This window comes from Gorilla gorilla, chromosome 7, assembly GCF_029281585.2.
Source record: "Gorilla gorilla gorilla isolate KB3781 chromosome 7, NHGRI_mGorGor1-v2.1_pri, whole genome shotgun sequence".
NCBI lineage: Eukaryota > Metazoa > Chordata > Mammalia > Primates > Hominidae > Gorilla > Gorilla gorilla.
The window spans coordinates 28,696,017-28,713,714 of NC_073231.2; the positions used below are offsets into that span (position 1 = coordinate 28,696,017).

The window sequence follows — 17,698 nt, forward strand, 5'->3', positions numbered from 1 at the left end:
TAATCTATTGGCTCCAATGGCTGGCTAGTCTAAGATGGCCTCAGTCATTTGCCTGGTACGTGATATTGGGTTTCAGCTGGCCATGTATCTCCAATAGGCTAGCTAGTTGTGCTTTCTTGCATCATAGCTGGGCATCAAAGCACCAAAAGAGAGGTGAGGCTGCAATGTGCAAGAACTTTTCAACCTTCTGTTTGTACATGTTTTCATGTCTCAACCAAAGTAAGTCATATGTCCAAGCCTAGAATCAACATTGGAGGAAACTTACAAAAAGTTATAGATACCTGTAAGAGTGATTCCTTGAGTCATTACAATAACAATCTATGACAACTGATAATATTGGTAACAGATCTAGACATGATCTTATAAGAAAGTAAAATTATAAGCTAATGTCACTTATAAATGCAACTTCAAATGTCCAAAAAATACTTGCAAACCCAAGCCAAGATATATCCATAAAAATTTACATGAGAGTGATGGTTTCCTCCGGTAATGTGAATATTGCTTTGCTTTGACATGAATAGATTTTTAAAAAGCGATAATTTCAAATATCTCAAATTTATTTATATAGTATATATTTGTGTATGTATACACATACATATAATTCAACACTCATTCATAATAAAACTCTTAGGATACAAAAAGTGGAAGAAAATAAAGTATATTTACCAAACTCCTATTCAGTATAAACATTAAACTTATTAATAAAATGTTGGCAGTTTTCCTCCAAAATTGGAAATAAGGTACATTTGTTCATTGTCACCAGATTTCTTTTAACATTTTTACTGAAATTCCCAGCCAATGTAATAAAAAAGGTAAGACCCATCTTAATTGAAAAGACGTAACAGTTTTTACACATTAAAGATAGAAGAAACTATAATTAACCTATGAACAAAATTTTAAATCAAAATTAGTAAGTTCTAAGCACTAAACAGATAGGCTTACACTGGCATGTTGCTGAGAAATTTTATAAAGAATGCTAAGAGACACTTTGCTCTTAATAATAATATATGTGTTACTAAAGACCAAGAACAGGTTATTAAAATTTTTACTCATGTAGTAGGTGAAGTCTTGCTTGGTGTGATTTTAGTTGCATTAAACTGGGCTTTAGTGTATAGCTCTTGCTCATGCTGCTTTAATAGTATCTTAAAATATTTAAGGGTTTCTTTATTTAGAGAAGTTCCTATGGTAAATCACCCACTTTCATTAGACAAATAGTTAATGAGCATTCAATATGCCAGGTTCTGAGTATTAATGATATATATGATAGCCAAATAAAAAAAGCAGCAGAGGTCAGGTGCAGTGGCTCACACCTATAATCCCAGCACTTTGAGAAGCCAAGGTGGGAGGACTGCTTGAGACCAGGAGTTTGAGACCAGCCTGGGCAACACAGCAAGACCCCATCACGACAAAAAGAAAAGAAAAAAATAGCTGGGTGTGGTGGTGTACACCTGCAATCCCAACTACATGGGAGGCTGAGACAAGAGGATCACTTGAGCCCAGGAGGTCGAGGCTGCAATGAGCCATGTTCACGCCACTGCACTCCAGCCTGGGTGACAGAGCAAGACCTTGTCTCAAGGAACAACAACAACAAAAAGAGCAAGAAAGCAAGAGAAGGATAGAAAATTTAAGCATTGCAGTCAGATGAAATAAGGAAACCAAAGGCAGTCTTTGGAAACCTGTTGAGAAGTTTATATATCTCCACCATAATGAGGAATTCTCAGCAGGGAAGTGAAGTGAAGATATGGATGAAACACTGACAGCTAGCAAGTTGAAAAAGAAGAGCAGAACACAAATGTCTGAATCCTGGGAAACACCCATCATTAAATAAAGATTTGGCAATAAAAGTGCAAAGCTCATACCTAACCATTCCTCCTCCCTCCCCTCTGATTGAAACTCACTGACTGATAAAGCATCTAATCTTTGTGATCCCTAAAATAGCTTCAGAATATTCTCCACAGTGAATTTTAGGCAGTGAATTTTGGGTAATTTTTATCAATCAATCAATGGAAATCCTGTTGTGAAACACATTTGTCATCCAGCATTTAAGGGATAATGGGAACACACAATAAAATAGTAGGAGTGTACGGGGTAATAGAAACCAAGAAGAAATTTCTTGAAACAGAAAATAGTCAACATTAAATGTGGAGAAGATGACCTGAAAGGAAAATACGTTCACAATGTATTTGATAATTAAGAGAATATTTGTGGGTTATTAAGAATAGTTTCAATGGAATAGTGGCAGTTATAATCAGAGTGTAGTAGGTTGAATACGTGGAAGATGAAGATTGAAGAGATTCTAACGCTATATCTTAGCAGTATTTTGATCTTTAAGGTAACAGGACAGCAATGGCATGGTAACAAGCAGATACTTGAGGGATTCAGGAAAGGCAGGTTAATTTCTTATTTTTATTATGAAAGAAGTTTGACCGTTTGCATTTATCCCTACAGGACATCTTATGTTATTATTAAGTATATTTGATCAGGTCTAAATTGATAATTGATACAAGATCCCGACAGTACAAAAAGGGAATGCAGTTATAAGGAGACAACAAAAGTCAGAGTAGACTGGACATGGAAGTCTGGTTTGCCCTCGTAGCTATTTCCTGGAGGGAAGGGGTAGCTACAGTTTCCTGTCCCTCTTCAGCACTTCTCCAGCTCCAGTGGGTTTTTAAATTACATATTCCTTATTTTGTGAACACCAAGGACACAGAAGGACTAATAAAGTTGCTGTTCTTTGCCATATATTGATTGCTTTGTAACTTTAATAGGTTTGTTTCATCAATGTGATAAAAATGGACTCTAAAGAACACTAATCAGTTGGTTTAATAAATTAATGTAATGGAGTACAATGTAATGTGAAAAGGAAACAGAGTTAGAAAGAAAAGCTTGAAGTAATACTACACCTAAGAATGTCTTTAGGAGGGCTGTATTTAGTTATTTTATATCAAAAATGTATTTAAGTTGTCTAGTTTTTAGCTGAATGAAAGGAGTTCTCTTTCTTCATTAGGCCAGTGATTTTTTTCTTTGTAATAGCTGATGAATGAAGTATTTTGTTGAGCTTTTATGCAACTCCTATTATTAATGAATATTAATATGATATTTATATTTCCAGTATCGCAGAAATGGTCATCCTCACAATAAACTAAGGAACCGAATTTGGGGAATGGTCAATTTTGTCAACATGGTAAGATTTGATACAGTTTTTGAATCAAGCCAATAATACAAATGCAAAGAACCTTTCAGCGCAGTTCTCTGCTGGACTATTGTAGTTACCTGATATTAAGGGAGTACAAAGCACAAAGACTAATAAGCAAAAATCCACGGGAAAAAATAACAACAAACCACAGTTCTGAATTTTCAATTTCGATGTAAATGACATTTAATATTGAAATAAGTTTCAAAACTTGGTCTCTAATCACAAAATTTATGAACCAATGTACAAAGAATATGAAAATCAGTCACTGTAAACCAAATCACACTACTTTAAATCACTGCTCTGTGACGTTGTATAACAAAAAGTCTTATTAAGTTATAATTTGTTGTCCATGGTTTGGCATAGAAAGTGGAGTAACTGTTTCAGTAAAATATATTAAAATGCTTAATTTGTCTCAATTACAATGAGGTATATAACCCTTTAAAAAAAACAAATTGTGAATGGCAACACATTTTTTTTGCCGACTCATTCTAAGACACCTCAGCCCTATTACTAGGATAAAGAGACCCCGTAAGAAAAAGCTGTAAGGAAGGCCCCTCTAGGCCAATGGTTACTAATTCACCAGTTGAGGGACATTTAATCTGTTTGTAGTTTTTGGCTACTGTAAATAAAATGGCTTTAAACATTTGTATATAGTTGTATGTGCAATTATAGAATTTCATTTATTTTTTGTAAATAACGAAGAAGTAGGAATACTGGGTCATATGGAAAGTGTATGCTTCCTCACAATAATATATTCTTTGAAAGAAAGTTACTGTGCGTGGCTCACACTTAAGTGGAAATTACGCTCTTCCTCCTTGACAATGGAGCATCTACATAAATTAGTTGAAATTTTTCTATGCAAGAGATTTATCTCTTTTCTTCCATTAATATGTATTTAATAATTTATTTATATCAGTATGGATTCATGGATATTTATTTTGTACTTTGAGTTACAACCTAACACTACTTTGTTGCTCAAATTGTTTCAGTTTTGTCCATTGGGCAATATTTTAGCTGGTCTATGTGTCCCTTGGGCATACCCTCATCAGTGTGTGAGTGTGTGTGTGTGTGTGTGTGTGTGGTATTTACAGTGCTGGATTCTCTGAACTTCTGGGATCTGTGATTTGCTGTTTTATACTATTTTTAAAAATTATTGATCATTCAAATATTTCAAAGAAATGGAAATATTTCTTCTGCCTTGTTATCTCTCTTCTCTTTCTCATATTTCAATTGTATGCATATTAGATCCTGTGATTTTCCCACAGCTTTGGACCTTCCCCTATGTGGTTTTCACTCTTAACTCTTTGTGTTTCCATTTGGCTAATTTTTGTTGGGCCAACAAGATTCTTTCCTCACCCATGTCTAGCCTACTGATGTACTCATCAATGGTATTCTTTGTTGCTACTACCATATATGTACTCAGCTATTTTCACTCTCTCTCTCTTATTGTTTCCACCTCTCTGCTGAAATTACCTCATCTTTTCAAGCTTGTTTTTCACTATATTCATATTTTATTACTGCATAACAAGTTACCACAAACCTAGCATCTTAGAACAGTACTCATTAACTATCTCACAATTTTTGTAGGCAGGAAGTCTGGGTACAACATAACTGGATTCTCTGCTCAGGATCTCAGAATGAGGAAATCAGGCCTGGGGATCTCAGCTTGTTGTTGTTGGCAGAATTTAGTTCATGCAGTTACAGGATTGAGGTCCTCAAATTCTTGCTGGCAGTCTGCTGGGGCCATCTCAGTTACTGGGGGCCCTGACAATTTCTTGCCACACAGTGCTCTCTTGAACCCTTTCACAACATGGCAGGTTTCTTCTTTGGGCCAGCAGGAGAAATGCTGCTGCTTCAAATTACTAGACTTGTTTTAAAAGATTAAGTTAGGTCTACCCACAGTAAGTTCACTGTTATTCAACTCAGAATCCTCTGATTTGGGTACCTTAATTACATCTGAAAAGCTGTAAGCTCCCTTTATCTTTGTTCTGTATCATAACCTAAATACACTAGTGAAATTCATCATAGTCACAGTCCTGCCCACGTTGAAAGGGAGGTCATTCCACAGTGTGTTACTGTCCAGGAACAGGAATCCTTGGGGGCCATCTTCAAATTCTGCAAACCACATCCATGTTTTCCATTAGAGCCTTCATCGTATTATGGATAACTAATTTAAATTTCTTGTTAGACAATTTCAACATGTGGGTCATCTACGAGTTTAGTTTTGTCAACTCTTTTCTCTCCAACAGTGGGTTGTCTTTTCTTGCTCTTTTGTATGTTCTTTAATGTTTTATTGGATAGTAGACAGTATGTATAGGATAGTAGAGTCTAAGAAAATAGTATTTATGCCTGAAATGGTACACTTCCTCTTTTGCTAGGTCATTAACATGCGGAATTGGATTAATCTGGTCAGAAATTGAGCTAATTTTGTTGCTACTGCTACCTGAAGTGCACTATCAACTGCATATTCATCTAGTGTTACTTTGTGCTTAGGGTGGGTCCTGAATTGTTGGGGAGTTTTTCTCCATATTTCTGTTCCTTTCTCAACTTCAGGCTTTTATTGAGAGCCAGCACCTCAGCATGTTTATTGAGAGCCAGCACCTCCCTTCACATTCTCACTGCTTCTTCAGTAGTGGCGTGTTGTTTGTTCCTCAGTGCCTTCTAGCCTAGTTATGGGGTCCAGAGCATGTTCTATCATCCTGATTTAACCTCAGTCTCAGGGAAGCCCTGTCCATGGGTCATTGGGTGAGTATTTCTCAGTGTTCATTTTCCTCTCCATTGGTAGGAGATCTTGGATGGTCTGGATTCAGGACAGTTTCCCACCTCTCCTCCAGGAGTAGAAGGCTATTTTTGTTTTGTTTTGTTTTGTTTTGTTTTCCTTTTCTTCAGCTGTAATACATTTTAATTTGGGTTCTGGGGGAAAAATTTACTATAGCTCCCTTGGCAGTTTAAGGCTTTTTGTTCCTTGAGGGATAGAGTTTGGTGGATTTTATAATTTTTTGCAAAACAGCAATTCTCCCCTTCTTCAGGCCCACTCCACTGAGGGAGCCATCTTGAGTCTCCCTCTCTGTCCCCCACTGTGGTTGTTGGCATCCACGGAGGCCCATGGAGATCAAACTGTGTGTGGGTCTGAGATCCCTGTGTCTGGATCTCCATAAGGCTCTGCATTCTCCTTCTCTCCCATACTTGGCCTGAAACAATTCCTTAATGATATTTGGTCACTTCTTTCTACCCATGAAAAAGGTGCTCAACATCTTCCTTTCTCATTATCTGCCACAAGGAAGGTGCTCTGGCACCATCTCTCCTTGAAGGAGACTGTCTTTGCTTAGGGTTCAGGCACACTTGTTGGCCCTATTGCCTCAGTTCTGTGGTGGATTCAGAAAAAAATATATGACTTTCTAGATTCTCTGGCTTGTCCTTTTTGTCAGGGTAGAGGCAACATTCTTTCTAACTTTGTACGTTGTAGGCAGAAGCAGAACTTCTCCCAACTGTTTCAATTTATGTCCATGGAAATTGAAAATTTCCCCCATGCCTTTTTGTAAGAGGGAGGAAGGAACAGTGTGGAGTGCAATGATTACATCTCATCGTCACTTCTGTTTTCTTCCATTCCTTGTATCTTGCAATTATGTCTTTTATCACTTCCCTAGCATTGACCCCAACTCAAGACTCAAACTCTCTCCTTGGTTTCTCATCTTCAAGTAAGCATACATACAAAATTGTTGCATATTGCTGACCTTTTACTGAAGATTTGTAGTTTAGATTGGGAGGTTACATAGCACATTATAAAACAAACAATTTAAGCTAACAAAGTCTAAAAGCCCGTGTGCCTGGCCATTGTATCCCTTCTTACTGGCCCTTTATCCTTCACAGAGCCCATACTCTATTTCACTGGGTCCTTTCTTATTTTGACTTTTATTATGTCTTCACCCCTTTTAACTCAGAGATTCCATAGTTATTTCCCTACTATAAAGAGCAGTTCAACTCTCCACAACCTTCCAAATGTGTGTATCCAAAACTATCCAAGAATTTAGCAGATAAAGCATGGCTTTTATTTTATATGTTCTTATGAGAAGAAAATATCATCATCAGAATGACAAATAATATTTCCGTTTGCACTTGTGTGTAGCTTTGTAAACGTAAAGCCCATTGGTGAATAGAGAGGGTCTGAAAATCCCAGGTTAAAATAATTATTGCTATGTAGTACTTGATTTCTAAAGTTTACCATACATTAAGATTAGGGTCAAGATCCTGGTGTGGTGACTCATGCTTGTAATCCCAACACTTTGGAAGGTCAAGGCAGGAGAATCACTGAGCCCAGGAGTTCAAGACTAGACTGGGCAACAAACTGAGACATCGTCCCAACAACAACAACAACAACAACAAAAATAAATAAATAAAATAGCCAGGCACAGTGGTGTGTGCCTGTAGTTCCAACTACTCAGGAAGCTGAGGTGGGAGGATCCTTTGAGCACAGGAGTTCGACTTTGCAATGAGCTATGATTGCACCACTGCACTCCAGGCTGGGTGACAGAATGAGACCCTGTCTCAAAAACAAACAAACAAACAAACAAACAAACAAACAAACAAACAAATTCAGGGCCAAGAGGAATAAGGATGCATATCACAGGCTCCAGTGTAGATTTGAAGTCAGAGTTTGACTACATGTCTAACTTCGGGAGAGTTTAAAAGGCACCTAATCCCCATGATTATGAAATGATCTTTTTGGCCTCTACTGACACATGGAATTGAGTATATTCATATCACGTAGGTTAAGAAAACTAGAATATTAACAGAAGTTTATTGTTATAGGAATGATATAATTGTTACACTTCTTATTGACTAGTTACATTGCCTAGTAACATTGTATGAATGATCTTTCCATTTCTGTGCATTCAGTGTTGATAGTTTATCATTCACTTTCTTTCAACCTGCTTGTACTGACTATTGTAGAATATAAAACTGATACAACACATAGTCCTTTCTCTCAAAATTCTCATAATAACTGCATAAACTCTAACTTCTTTTGTTCTGGCATAAAAGTACCTATCACCCAGGTGTTTACAGAGCAGGTAGAAATAGGTGTGAGGTTTATGGGCTACAACAATTTCTGCCTGCTTAGAGCAATCCCTAATGACATTTCTCAGATTAAATAAAAAGGTAGTTACAAAATTCAAACATAAAGATCAAACACAGCAGTTAAGTTTTTGAAAACCAATACCAACTTTCTAACCTGCCACAGAATGAACACTTGGCCTGAAGTATGAAGGTGCATAAGGAGCACTCACACCGCCTGCCACTGTTAGTAAATTTATGCTTTTAGGCCAGTTCTAAATTCAGAACTTTAATACATTCTTCCAGCACATCCTGAGACAGTGCCTGTAAGACTTATGATAGTTCGAGGAGGCAGATCTTTCTGATCAAATTTCACCATTGCCCAAAAAATTCACCAGGTATTCTGGGCAATGCATTCTGTCCCATTTTGATATATCTGTTTGCAACATGAGGCTTGCACTGTTTACTAAGGTACCTCACAAGTTCAAATTATTGTTTTTTGGGGAAATGTAAAGGAATATAGTAATATTGAAGAGCGTTTCCAGCAACTTGACTTTGTGAAAAATGATTTCTTCTTTGAACAGATTTATAAAACCTTAAACATCCATGTGACGTTGGTTGGCATTGAAATATGGACACATGAAGATAAAATAGAACTATATTCAAATATAGAAACTACCTTATTGCATTTTTCATTTTGGCAAGAAAAGATCCTCAAAACAAGGAAGGATTTTGATCATGTTGTATTACTCAGGTTGGTGATTGCTCTATTTTCTTGCGTATCTTTGGTGGATTATTACAAAAGAAAACAAAAAAAAAAACAGAAAAAAACATTTTTTAAGCATTTGACTTTTGGGTAGTACACAGGGACAAAATGTTATTTGTAGCTACACATAAGATTTCCAAGCGAGGAACAGTAGCATATACCTTTAATCCCAACATTTTAGGAGACCAAAGTAGAAGGATTGTTTTAGCCTAGGAGTTCAAGACCAGCCCCAGGCAACACAGCAAGACCCCATCTGTACAAAAAATTTAAAAATTAGCTGAGCATGGGGGCATGCACCCGTGGTCCCAGCTACTTGGGAAGCTGAGGCTGGAGGATCTCTTGAATCCAGGAGGTTAAGGATAACATGAGCTGTGATTGTGCCAATGCACTTCAGCCTGAGTGACAGAATGAGACCCTGTCTCAATAAATAAATAAATAGAAAGTTTTCAAGTGGACTATTTAATAATCTTTCTTTCTAATATTAATACTAGAAGAGAAAAATTCTAATATATTCATATTCCTTGGTAGACTTAAAAATGCCATTAGGTAAGCAAAGTGCTTTTAGAATCCATTTACATTTTTTATCAGCATCCAGTGCTAACTCCTCTCGCCCTCTCATGTTGTACCATTCCAATATTCTACCAAAATCTGCCTTTCTGGGAAAGCACCTCACTCTCTGAACATTTCCCCTCATCAAAATCTGCCTACCTGGTGACCAGCCCTTCAATACCATCTTCTCTACTATACAATTGAACAAACAACTAATCTGATAAGTGAAACCTGTCAGAGCTATAATATTCCTAAGTAAAAGCGTGACTTTGTCTAGACTACTCAATCTTTAATTTCTTTAAAAAGGGGACCATTTTTATCATTTTTGTTATTCAAGATACCTAGCACAGTACTTAGCCCAGAGGAAAAGGATAAGTAATTATGGAACTGAATGTAATACAACCTAATATTTAGCACAGTCCTGTTATCCTAAAGAATGCTAAATTGTGGAAGAAGTCCTTTGGAGCGATGCCATCTTTTAGCATCTCTTCTGATGCCCTTAAAGCTACTGTATTAAAATAGTGCCCACTCTTCCTACCTTATATACCCATAATATCGGTATTTCTCCTAAGGTCTGCAAACCCAGCGTGCTAATCTTCTATTATTATTTAGATGTTGACTTTCAGTCCGAACTCAAAAACCTGAAGCTTCCAATACCTGTAGTCAGAAGTCAGATTCAGTCCTTTGGCAGATTAATGAGAGTGCATCAGACCTCCAAAGTAACATAATTCCTGTTTTTTATATCTGGGATAGCCCATAGCATATATCTCCAGAGGCATAGTTGTGCCTGGCTTGTACTTGAATATTCATGCATTAGCATGCCCCAAAATCATGGGGAATGGAGCGTAGTAAAACATCACCATAAACTTCAGAGTGGGCAAGATTAACTCCTTTGCCCTCTCCTTATACATGTATTTTTTAATACTTAATAAATAAAACCAAAAGTATTTGAATGGGTGTAAGTAGAAAACTTTTAACTACTTTAGAACACCTCGTATTCTAACCAGTAGCTTCTCATATCAATAGGATGTCTGCAAGTAAGGAGATGGGGTGAAATGCTACTAAATAGCCAATTGAGCATCATATTAGGGACTTCTTATGTGTTAAGTTTCTTGGGTACCTGCCCTTCTGTATTCACTTAGATGTAGAAGTGGCAAGACAGTATATACGGCATTATCATGTGTTACTTGATTTCAAGCAACCATGAGAGGACACTCAAGATTATTCTTGTCCTGGCGCTTCCCCTCCATACATGTGGTTTTCTCAATATCCCCAGAGTTTAAAAAGACCAGAATTCTGTCTCTCCAAGAAGCATAGTCAAATACTGATGCCTAATATGTAGGAAGAGAAACATTTCAATAATAAAGAGAAAAATGGAGTGTATCTTAATCAAAAAAGGTAAAGACTGAAAGGGGTCATCTAATCTGACCACCTATCTTGTCTTTGAGTTCTATTACATTCCAGGTATGACCCTTTAGCCCCTAATGGCTCTTTTTAAAGTGGTTCAACTCTAAATAATATTCCTGAAATCAAATCAAATTTGGGTTCCTATAACATAAATATCTACATTTGTCTTTTCAAGTAATCCAAGAACAGTTCTCATTTTATCTGACAACTCATTTAAGTGTTTTATTATAGCTATCAAATCCTACCTGAGTTTCTACGGTTGATTAAAAGTCTTAACATTTTTCAATTGTAGCTAACCAATCATGGTGTTAAGTCCATTCACTGTGTTACTTTGTTTTTCCTTCTAAACACTTTTACATTTTACACTTCATTAATGTCTGGTCTTGTAAGTGGTTTTATCCAAAGCTGAGGGCAGAGTAGACTAAAGTAAAATGGGATTTCAATTGTATTTTTTGATTTGTATTTTTTTGTTTTTTGTTTTATACCTTTCTACAATTTCAGTGTAAGATTGCACTGGCTTTTTTTTTTTTTTTTTTAATTGAGGTGGAGCCTCGCTCTGTGCCCTCGAGAGCAGTAGCACGATCTCAGTTCACTGTAACCTCTGCCTCTCGGGTTCAGGTGATTCTCCTACCTCAGCCTCCCAAGTACCTGGGACTACAGGTGTGCACCACCATGCCCAGCTAATTTTTGTATTTTTAGTAGAGATGGGGTTTCACCACAATGGCCAGGATGGTCTCGATCTCTTGACCTCGTGATCCACCCGCCTCGGCCTCCCAAATGCACTGGCTTTTTTAATGCCTCTAATATCCCACAGGTTAAAGATGAGCTCAATATCAACTAAGGTCAGCCTCAATTCCAAAACTCCAGAAATAAGAAGGCATTTTCACATGCAAAAGCATTGGCATTGTTGGGGTTCACTGCAATTTGATCTTTGTGTTAATTAAACTACTAACTCAGATTGAAGAGTATTTTTGCATCTTTTTCATAGTGGGAAGTGGCTCTACTCACATGTGCAAGGAATTTCTTATCCAGGGGGTATGTGCCTGCCCTATTATTCCACCAGTATCATTAAGGTGGGCTGTGTTTTATTTATATTACTTAATAATGTTTGAATAAAATTGTTGTAATGTCCTGGGTTCCATGGAAAGAGACTATGTGTGCATTTTGTCATATATACTCACTAAGATATGTCATGAACAGACTGTTATGCTTCCTTTATTAAATGAATAAAAATGTTTTATTAAAAAATTATAGATAAATATTGAAGGTAAACCCATTTTGTTCAGAGTTTAAACGGATGGTATACCACAGATCAGCATGCAATGATTAGTAAAGCTCTTTTGCATATGAAATATAGCTACTTATAAGGACAAATAATGCACATAAAAGTTGATGGCTCATTTAGCAAGTGAGGATAATTTTTCTAGTGCTGATAATAAGGCACATAAACCACTTCATATATCATATCAAGACAACCTTTCAATTCATTTTTAGAAAGCATAAGACCTAAAAACTGTTGACTCCCTTTTTTTTATGTGATTCTTTCCAAAGTCTCTAAGCTCCTAGTAAATGTTGTCCAAGTAACCCCATCTGAGAGATGCTTGAAAACAGGAAGGTTTCTATTTATTTTCTTTATGTCGCACCTAGTTGTTGCTATGCCTTGTCTGGTATTAAGATAAAAAACTTCAAAGCTAGTACTTATTTAAATGACCACATGACTTACTTATTATATAGTTATTTTGTGCTTATAGCTTTTCCTATGGTATTTCAGTAACATAAGTTTTGGATCATAGAGTCAATTTCATCTGATATATGCTGTTAGATTATTGCTACTCATACTGTGATACACGCTACTTAGATTATGATATTATAATCACTCCAGGACACATTTTAAACTTTATATGAGTAAGATGAGATGACCAAATTAGGTATGTTTTATTAGCTTTATAGTAATCTGATAGCCCACCTCTTTTTGGAAATTAATTTTGTATTAACATAGAAATTAAAGCATATAGTGGAACTATGACCAAGTTAACCAATTCTTCCATGGATTTGATATATCTGACATTTAAGTTTTTCCCATAATAGAAACTTCGTCTTTAAGATTGTATAGCATTGTTGTGCAATGTGAGACTATAAGCTGAAAACAAGAACCTCATATTTTTATTTGTATAGAATTTGGATATCTAGTACAAAGAGGACAATCAATATTATATTGTGTAGGATATTTATCTTAGCTCATTCTAGCTGCTGTAACAAAATATCACAAATGAATGGGTAAGAAACAATAGAAAGTTATTTCTCGGAGGCTAGGAAATCCAAGATTAAGTCTGTAGCAGATTCGGTGTCTGGTGAAGCCCTGTCTGGCTCACAGTTGACACCTTCTCACTGTGTCCTGACCTGGTAGAAGGGGCATGGATCTCATTCAAACCTCTTTTATAAGGGCATTAATCCCACTTATGAGGGCCCTGCCCCCATGACTTACTCACCTTCCAAAGACTTCACCTCCTAGTGTCATCACCTTGAAGTTAGTTTTATACCTTCGACATATGAATTTTGAAGAGGTAAAAATCATAATAACATTAGTTAATAGTTTTTAACTATTTATAAGAACGAGCTTCTATAAATTGAACAATGACTATCACCATGCCACAAAGAAAGAATTTCAAATGTTAGAGCTAGAGATACTTTAAAAAGTCACTTTCTTGGGTTTCTTATATAATTAAGGAAACTGAGGTACAGAGGAGAGAGGTAACTGAGTCCATGCCTTTTTAAATAGATACCAGTTAACTAGGAGCTAGAAGCCAGGTTTTTTAACCACTAGTTTGAAGCACTATGTACTACAGTATGCTATCTTTTGAAAATTTCTAATGTAATTTTTTTATCATCAGGATCTTTTACCTGACACAAACATAATTGCAAACAGAATGGCACATCAACTGGGGCATAACCTTGGGATGCAGCATGACGAGTTCCCATGCACCTGTCCTTCAGGAAAATGCGTGATGGACAGTGATGGAAGGTGAGGTTCAAACAACGTACAGAATACACTTATATAATTCAGAAGTGGGCTGGGCATGGTGGCTCATGCCTGCAATCCCAGCACTTTGGGAGGCCGAGGCAGGTGGATCACCTGAGTTCGGGAGTTCGAGACCAGCCTGGCCAACATGGAGAAACCCCATCTCTACTAAAAATACAAAATTAGCCAGGCTGGTGGCATATGCGTGTAATCTCAGCTACTTGGGAGGAGAATTGCTTGAATTCGGGAGGCAGAGGTTGCCGTGAGCCAAGATCAGGCCACTGCACTCTAGTCTGGGCAACAAGAGCAAAACTCCATCTCAAAAAAAAAAAAAAAAAAAAGAAAGAAAAGAAAAAATATGTTTCAGAAGTGGATTTTGAGTCAAAATCCATTATTGTAGGATATGTTGTAAAGCTATGGAATTTCCTAAAAAGTCTATTCCATAACTAGGCATGACAGTTTTCTTTCTGGGGCTAAATCTTGCCAACTGGTAGTGTCTCTCTCTAGTGATACCGTGAGAGAAATCCCAAAACTTTCTGGGTACACTGCAAAAGTACACCATGAACAATTAGTACCAATTGCTACCAAGGCAATTAGGGGAGAAATAGACTCTACATGCCTTGTTTTGTCATCTTTTCTATGAGCTATAATGTCTTCCTTCACATCTTTACTCAAATGTTATTCCCACCGATGTTTTCCCTGGCCACCTGATCTAGATCATACATATATCCTGGCATTTCAACTCCCACTCCATTTGTTTTTTGTCTTCTCTTTAGTACTTATTACTATCTAGCATATTCTCTGTTTCACGCGTTCAGCTTATTTATAACTGTACTCTTCTGCTGGAATATAAGCTAGTCCCACAAGGTCAGACGGTTTTGTCTTTTTGGGTCACTGTTATAACACCACTGTACTAGAAAAGTCCCAAACACATATTAAACACTCCATAAACAGTTATAGAATAAATGAATATCCAGCCTTCCCCATTGTACTGTGAATTACCAGGAGGTCAGGTCCTAAGTTTTGCACATCTTTGAATCCCTTCAGAGCAGGTATACATAAAGCATTGTATATAGTAAGAAAAGTTTGTTGGTGATCAATGCTTCCACACATTGATTAAATGGAGTAAAGTGGCTAACACAACTAAATGTGATGACTGGCACAGAATAAGAACACAGTAATTAATATTTAGTTTTACATTATTATTTATATAATTAGTAATATTTTACAGAGTCCTACTCTCTCAGTCTAATTTAATCAAGACTCTAAAGTCCTACTGTATTGAATTATTATGTCAATAATAATGTTAAGGAAGTCAAAAGAAAAGGAAGATGGAAGGGAGATAAATTTCAGGTTAAGAAGTATATTACATTCCTATGGATATGTATATTATTAAATAAACTGTTTGTCTTAACAAATTTATAGAGAACCACTTTGTGCCAGGCTCTGCGTTAACTAATGTGTATCTTTTTAAAATCACACATGATACAATTATTGCTTTGAGATGCTTGTAATCTAGTAGGGATGATAAACAAATACATAGGTTATTTCAAGAGGACCAAATTAAAGAGGATGTGGAAGCAGTAAACACAGACAACCAGTCTGTAATGTGGGCTTCAGGAAGGATTTGCTGGAGGATCTATAACCAAGACATTTTCACTAAAATAGCATGTGTTTGCTGTGTTTTTAAAAGATATTTTCTATAATAAAGGACCCAGTTACTTCTCTGCTCTAACAGTAAACATTTACATTTGTTCTTTCCAAATGCTTCATAAAATGCTCACAGCCACTGTACCACTATGTACTGATATGATTAACCTTTATTTTTACCTCATTCTATCTCTAGCATTCCTGCACTGAAATTCAGTAAATGCAGCCAAAACCAATACCACCAGTACTTGAAGGATTATAAGCCAACATGCATGCTCAACATTCCATTTCCTTACAATTTTGATGATTTCCAATTTTGTGGAAACAAGAAGTTGGATGAGGGTGAAGAGTGTGACTGTGGCCCTGCTCAGGTATTTGCAAATGATGCTATCTTTAAATTGCAAAATTTATGATCAGGTAGAACCTAGGCAGGGATGTGGCCATTAATCAAAGCAACCGTGGTGTTCCTTGTAAAACTTTTAAAAATTTTGCTTTCCATTTTTATTTTGATTTTATAAAACAAATTATTGGTGCAGCCTCATTCCAGGGCTTCTTATCAAGTCATGAAACATGTGTAATGACCTTGCTGGAGATCAGCAGCATCACCTTTCCTTGTTAACATATAATTGGTTCTGCTTGTGACAAGGGCCCATAAGTGTCCTTAAGTCTGATGTCTCATGCAGAGTCAGAATCTGCTCTACAAAATCTCTTACTCAATCAAGGTTTATTTATTAACTTATGAGACTAGCCTGTATCACAGCTGGACAGTTCCTGTTAATAGAAAACTCTTTCTTAATAGAGCAGAAACCTTCAAATGTTTCATGTATTTATTGTAGTTGTGGTCTCCGGAACATTTAGGAAAAGCCCTTGAGGCAAATTTTAAAGTAATTCTTAATATGCTTTTCCACAACATAGAAGCTATTTCTTTCGAGAGCTTATCACATAGATATGTCTTCTAGACAACTGCCTCTGAAATTAATAAGTGCAGATGAATCACCAGGGGACATTGTTAAAATGTGAACTCAGATTCAGTAAGTATGGAGTGGTTCTGAGATTCTGTACACCTACCTAGCTTCAAGGTTACACTGATGTTGCTGGCCCGAGGACCACAATTTTAGTATCTACAGTCTAGATAATGCACAATACCAGGAGGTCTAGTAGGACAGCAGTTAGAGACTCCATAATCAGACTGGGGACAGTAACCTGTCCAAAGGTTATAAGAATGTCTTCAAATGTGTTAGGTTAAATGCAAAGAGGCTCTTAATTTAGGAAAATGATCCTTCTGTCCATAAGCATTCTTTGGAATGGTTCCACGGATTCATTCTAACACATGAGGTACCTTATCCGGCCACACTCCATTTTCTTTGAGTTTTTATTTTGTTTGAGAAAATAGGGTATAAGTTACCATTTTGATGTTATTTAATGATACATTAAAAAATAAAAGTCAGCCTGAAATAATTGGCAGCTTGAGCAAAAGGTAAAATCAGATCTTCAGCAGTTGAATAGTCTCACATCATACTTCAGTACAGGGAAGCAGTACGACCCTTCAAGGAAATGGAGATAATTAGGATAATTGAAGATTATAAATGTTGGACTCTCTAATTCTGTCAATGAGAATCCATTACCTGTAATGTACCAAACAGCACGAGAGAAGGAGAAATAGTTAAAGTCCCAAATACCAGTTCTAAACAGTAATCTTTATGTATGTACCACAGCCAACAATCATGCATCAGTATTTAACTCTAACAGAATCCACAGAAGCACAACTAATTAATTCTTCAAACAGGAGTCAAAGTACATACCAATTTCTCATCTCTCTTTTGTGGTTATTGCCAGGAGTGTACTAATCCTTGCTGTGATGCACACACATGTGTACTGAAGCCAGGATTTACTTGTGCAGAAGGAGAATGCTGTGAATCTTGTCAGGTAAGGTCATGTGCCAGGAGAAGGTTTTTTTTTCAGTTTAAGAATATGTAGGATCCAAGAGTTATCTAACCACTGGACAGCCCTGCACCACTGACTCCAAAATGAAGCTAGGCTTGCAAGTACCCAACAGAGA

The 17,698-nt window shown here is 36.6% G+C and overlaps 1 protein-coding gene across 1 annotated transcript in view; it reads left to right on the forward strand.

The window, feature by feature from the left end:
- Positions 1-17,698, forward strand: part of ADAM7 (ADAM metallopeptidase domain 7) — a 68,600-nt gene that overhangs the window by 32,382 nt on the left and 18,520 nt on the right. Inside the window, exons 8-13 of the mRNA XM_063708994.1 lie at positions 3,113-3,184; positions 8,833-9,002; positions 11,959-12,043; positions 13,862-13,992; positions 15,836-16,010; positions 17,476-17,565. Coding sequence (XP_063565064.1) covers positions 3,113-3,184; positions 8,833-9,002; positions 11,959-12,043; positions 13,862-13,992; positions 15,836-16,010; positions 17,476-17,565 — 723 coding nt within the window. The remainder of the gene's footprint in view (positions 1-3,112; positions 3,185-8,832; positions 9,003-11,958; positions 12,044-13,861; positions 13,993-15,835; positions 16,011-17,475; positions 17,566-17,698) is intronic.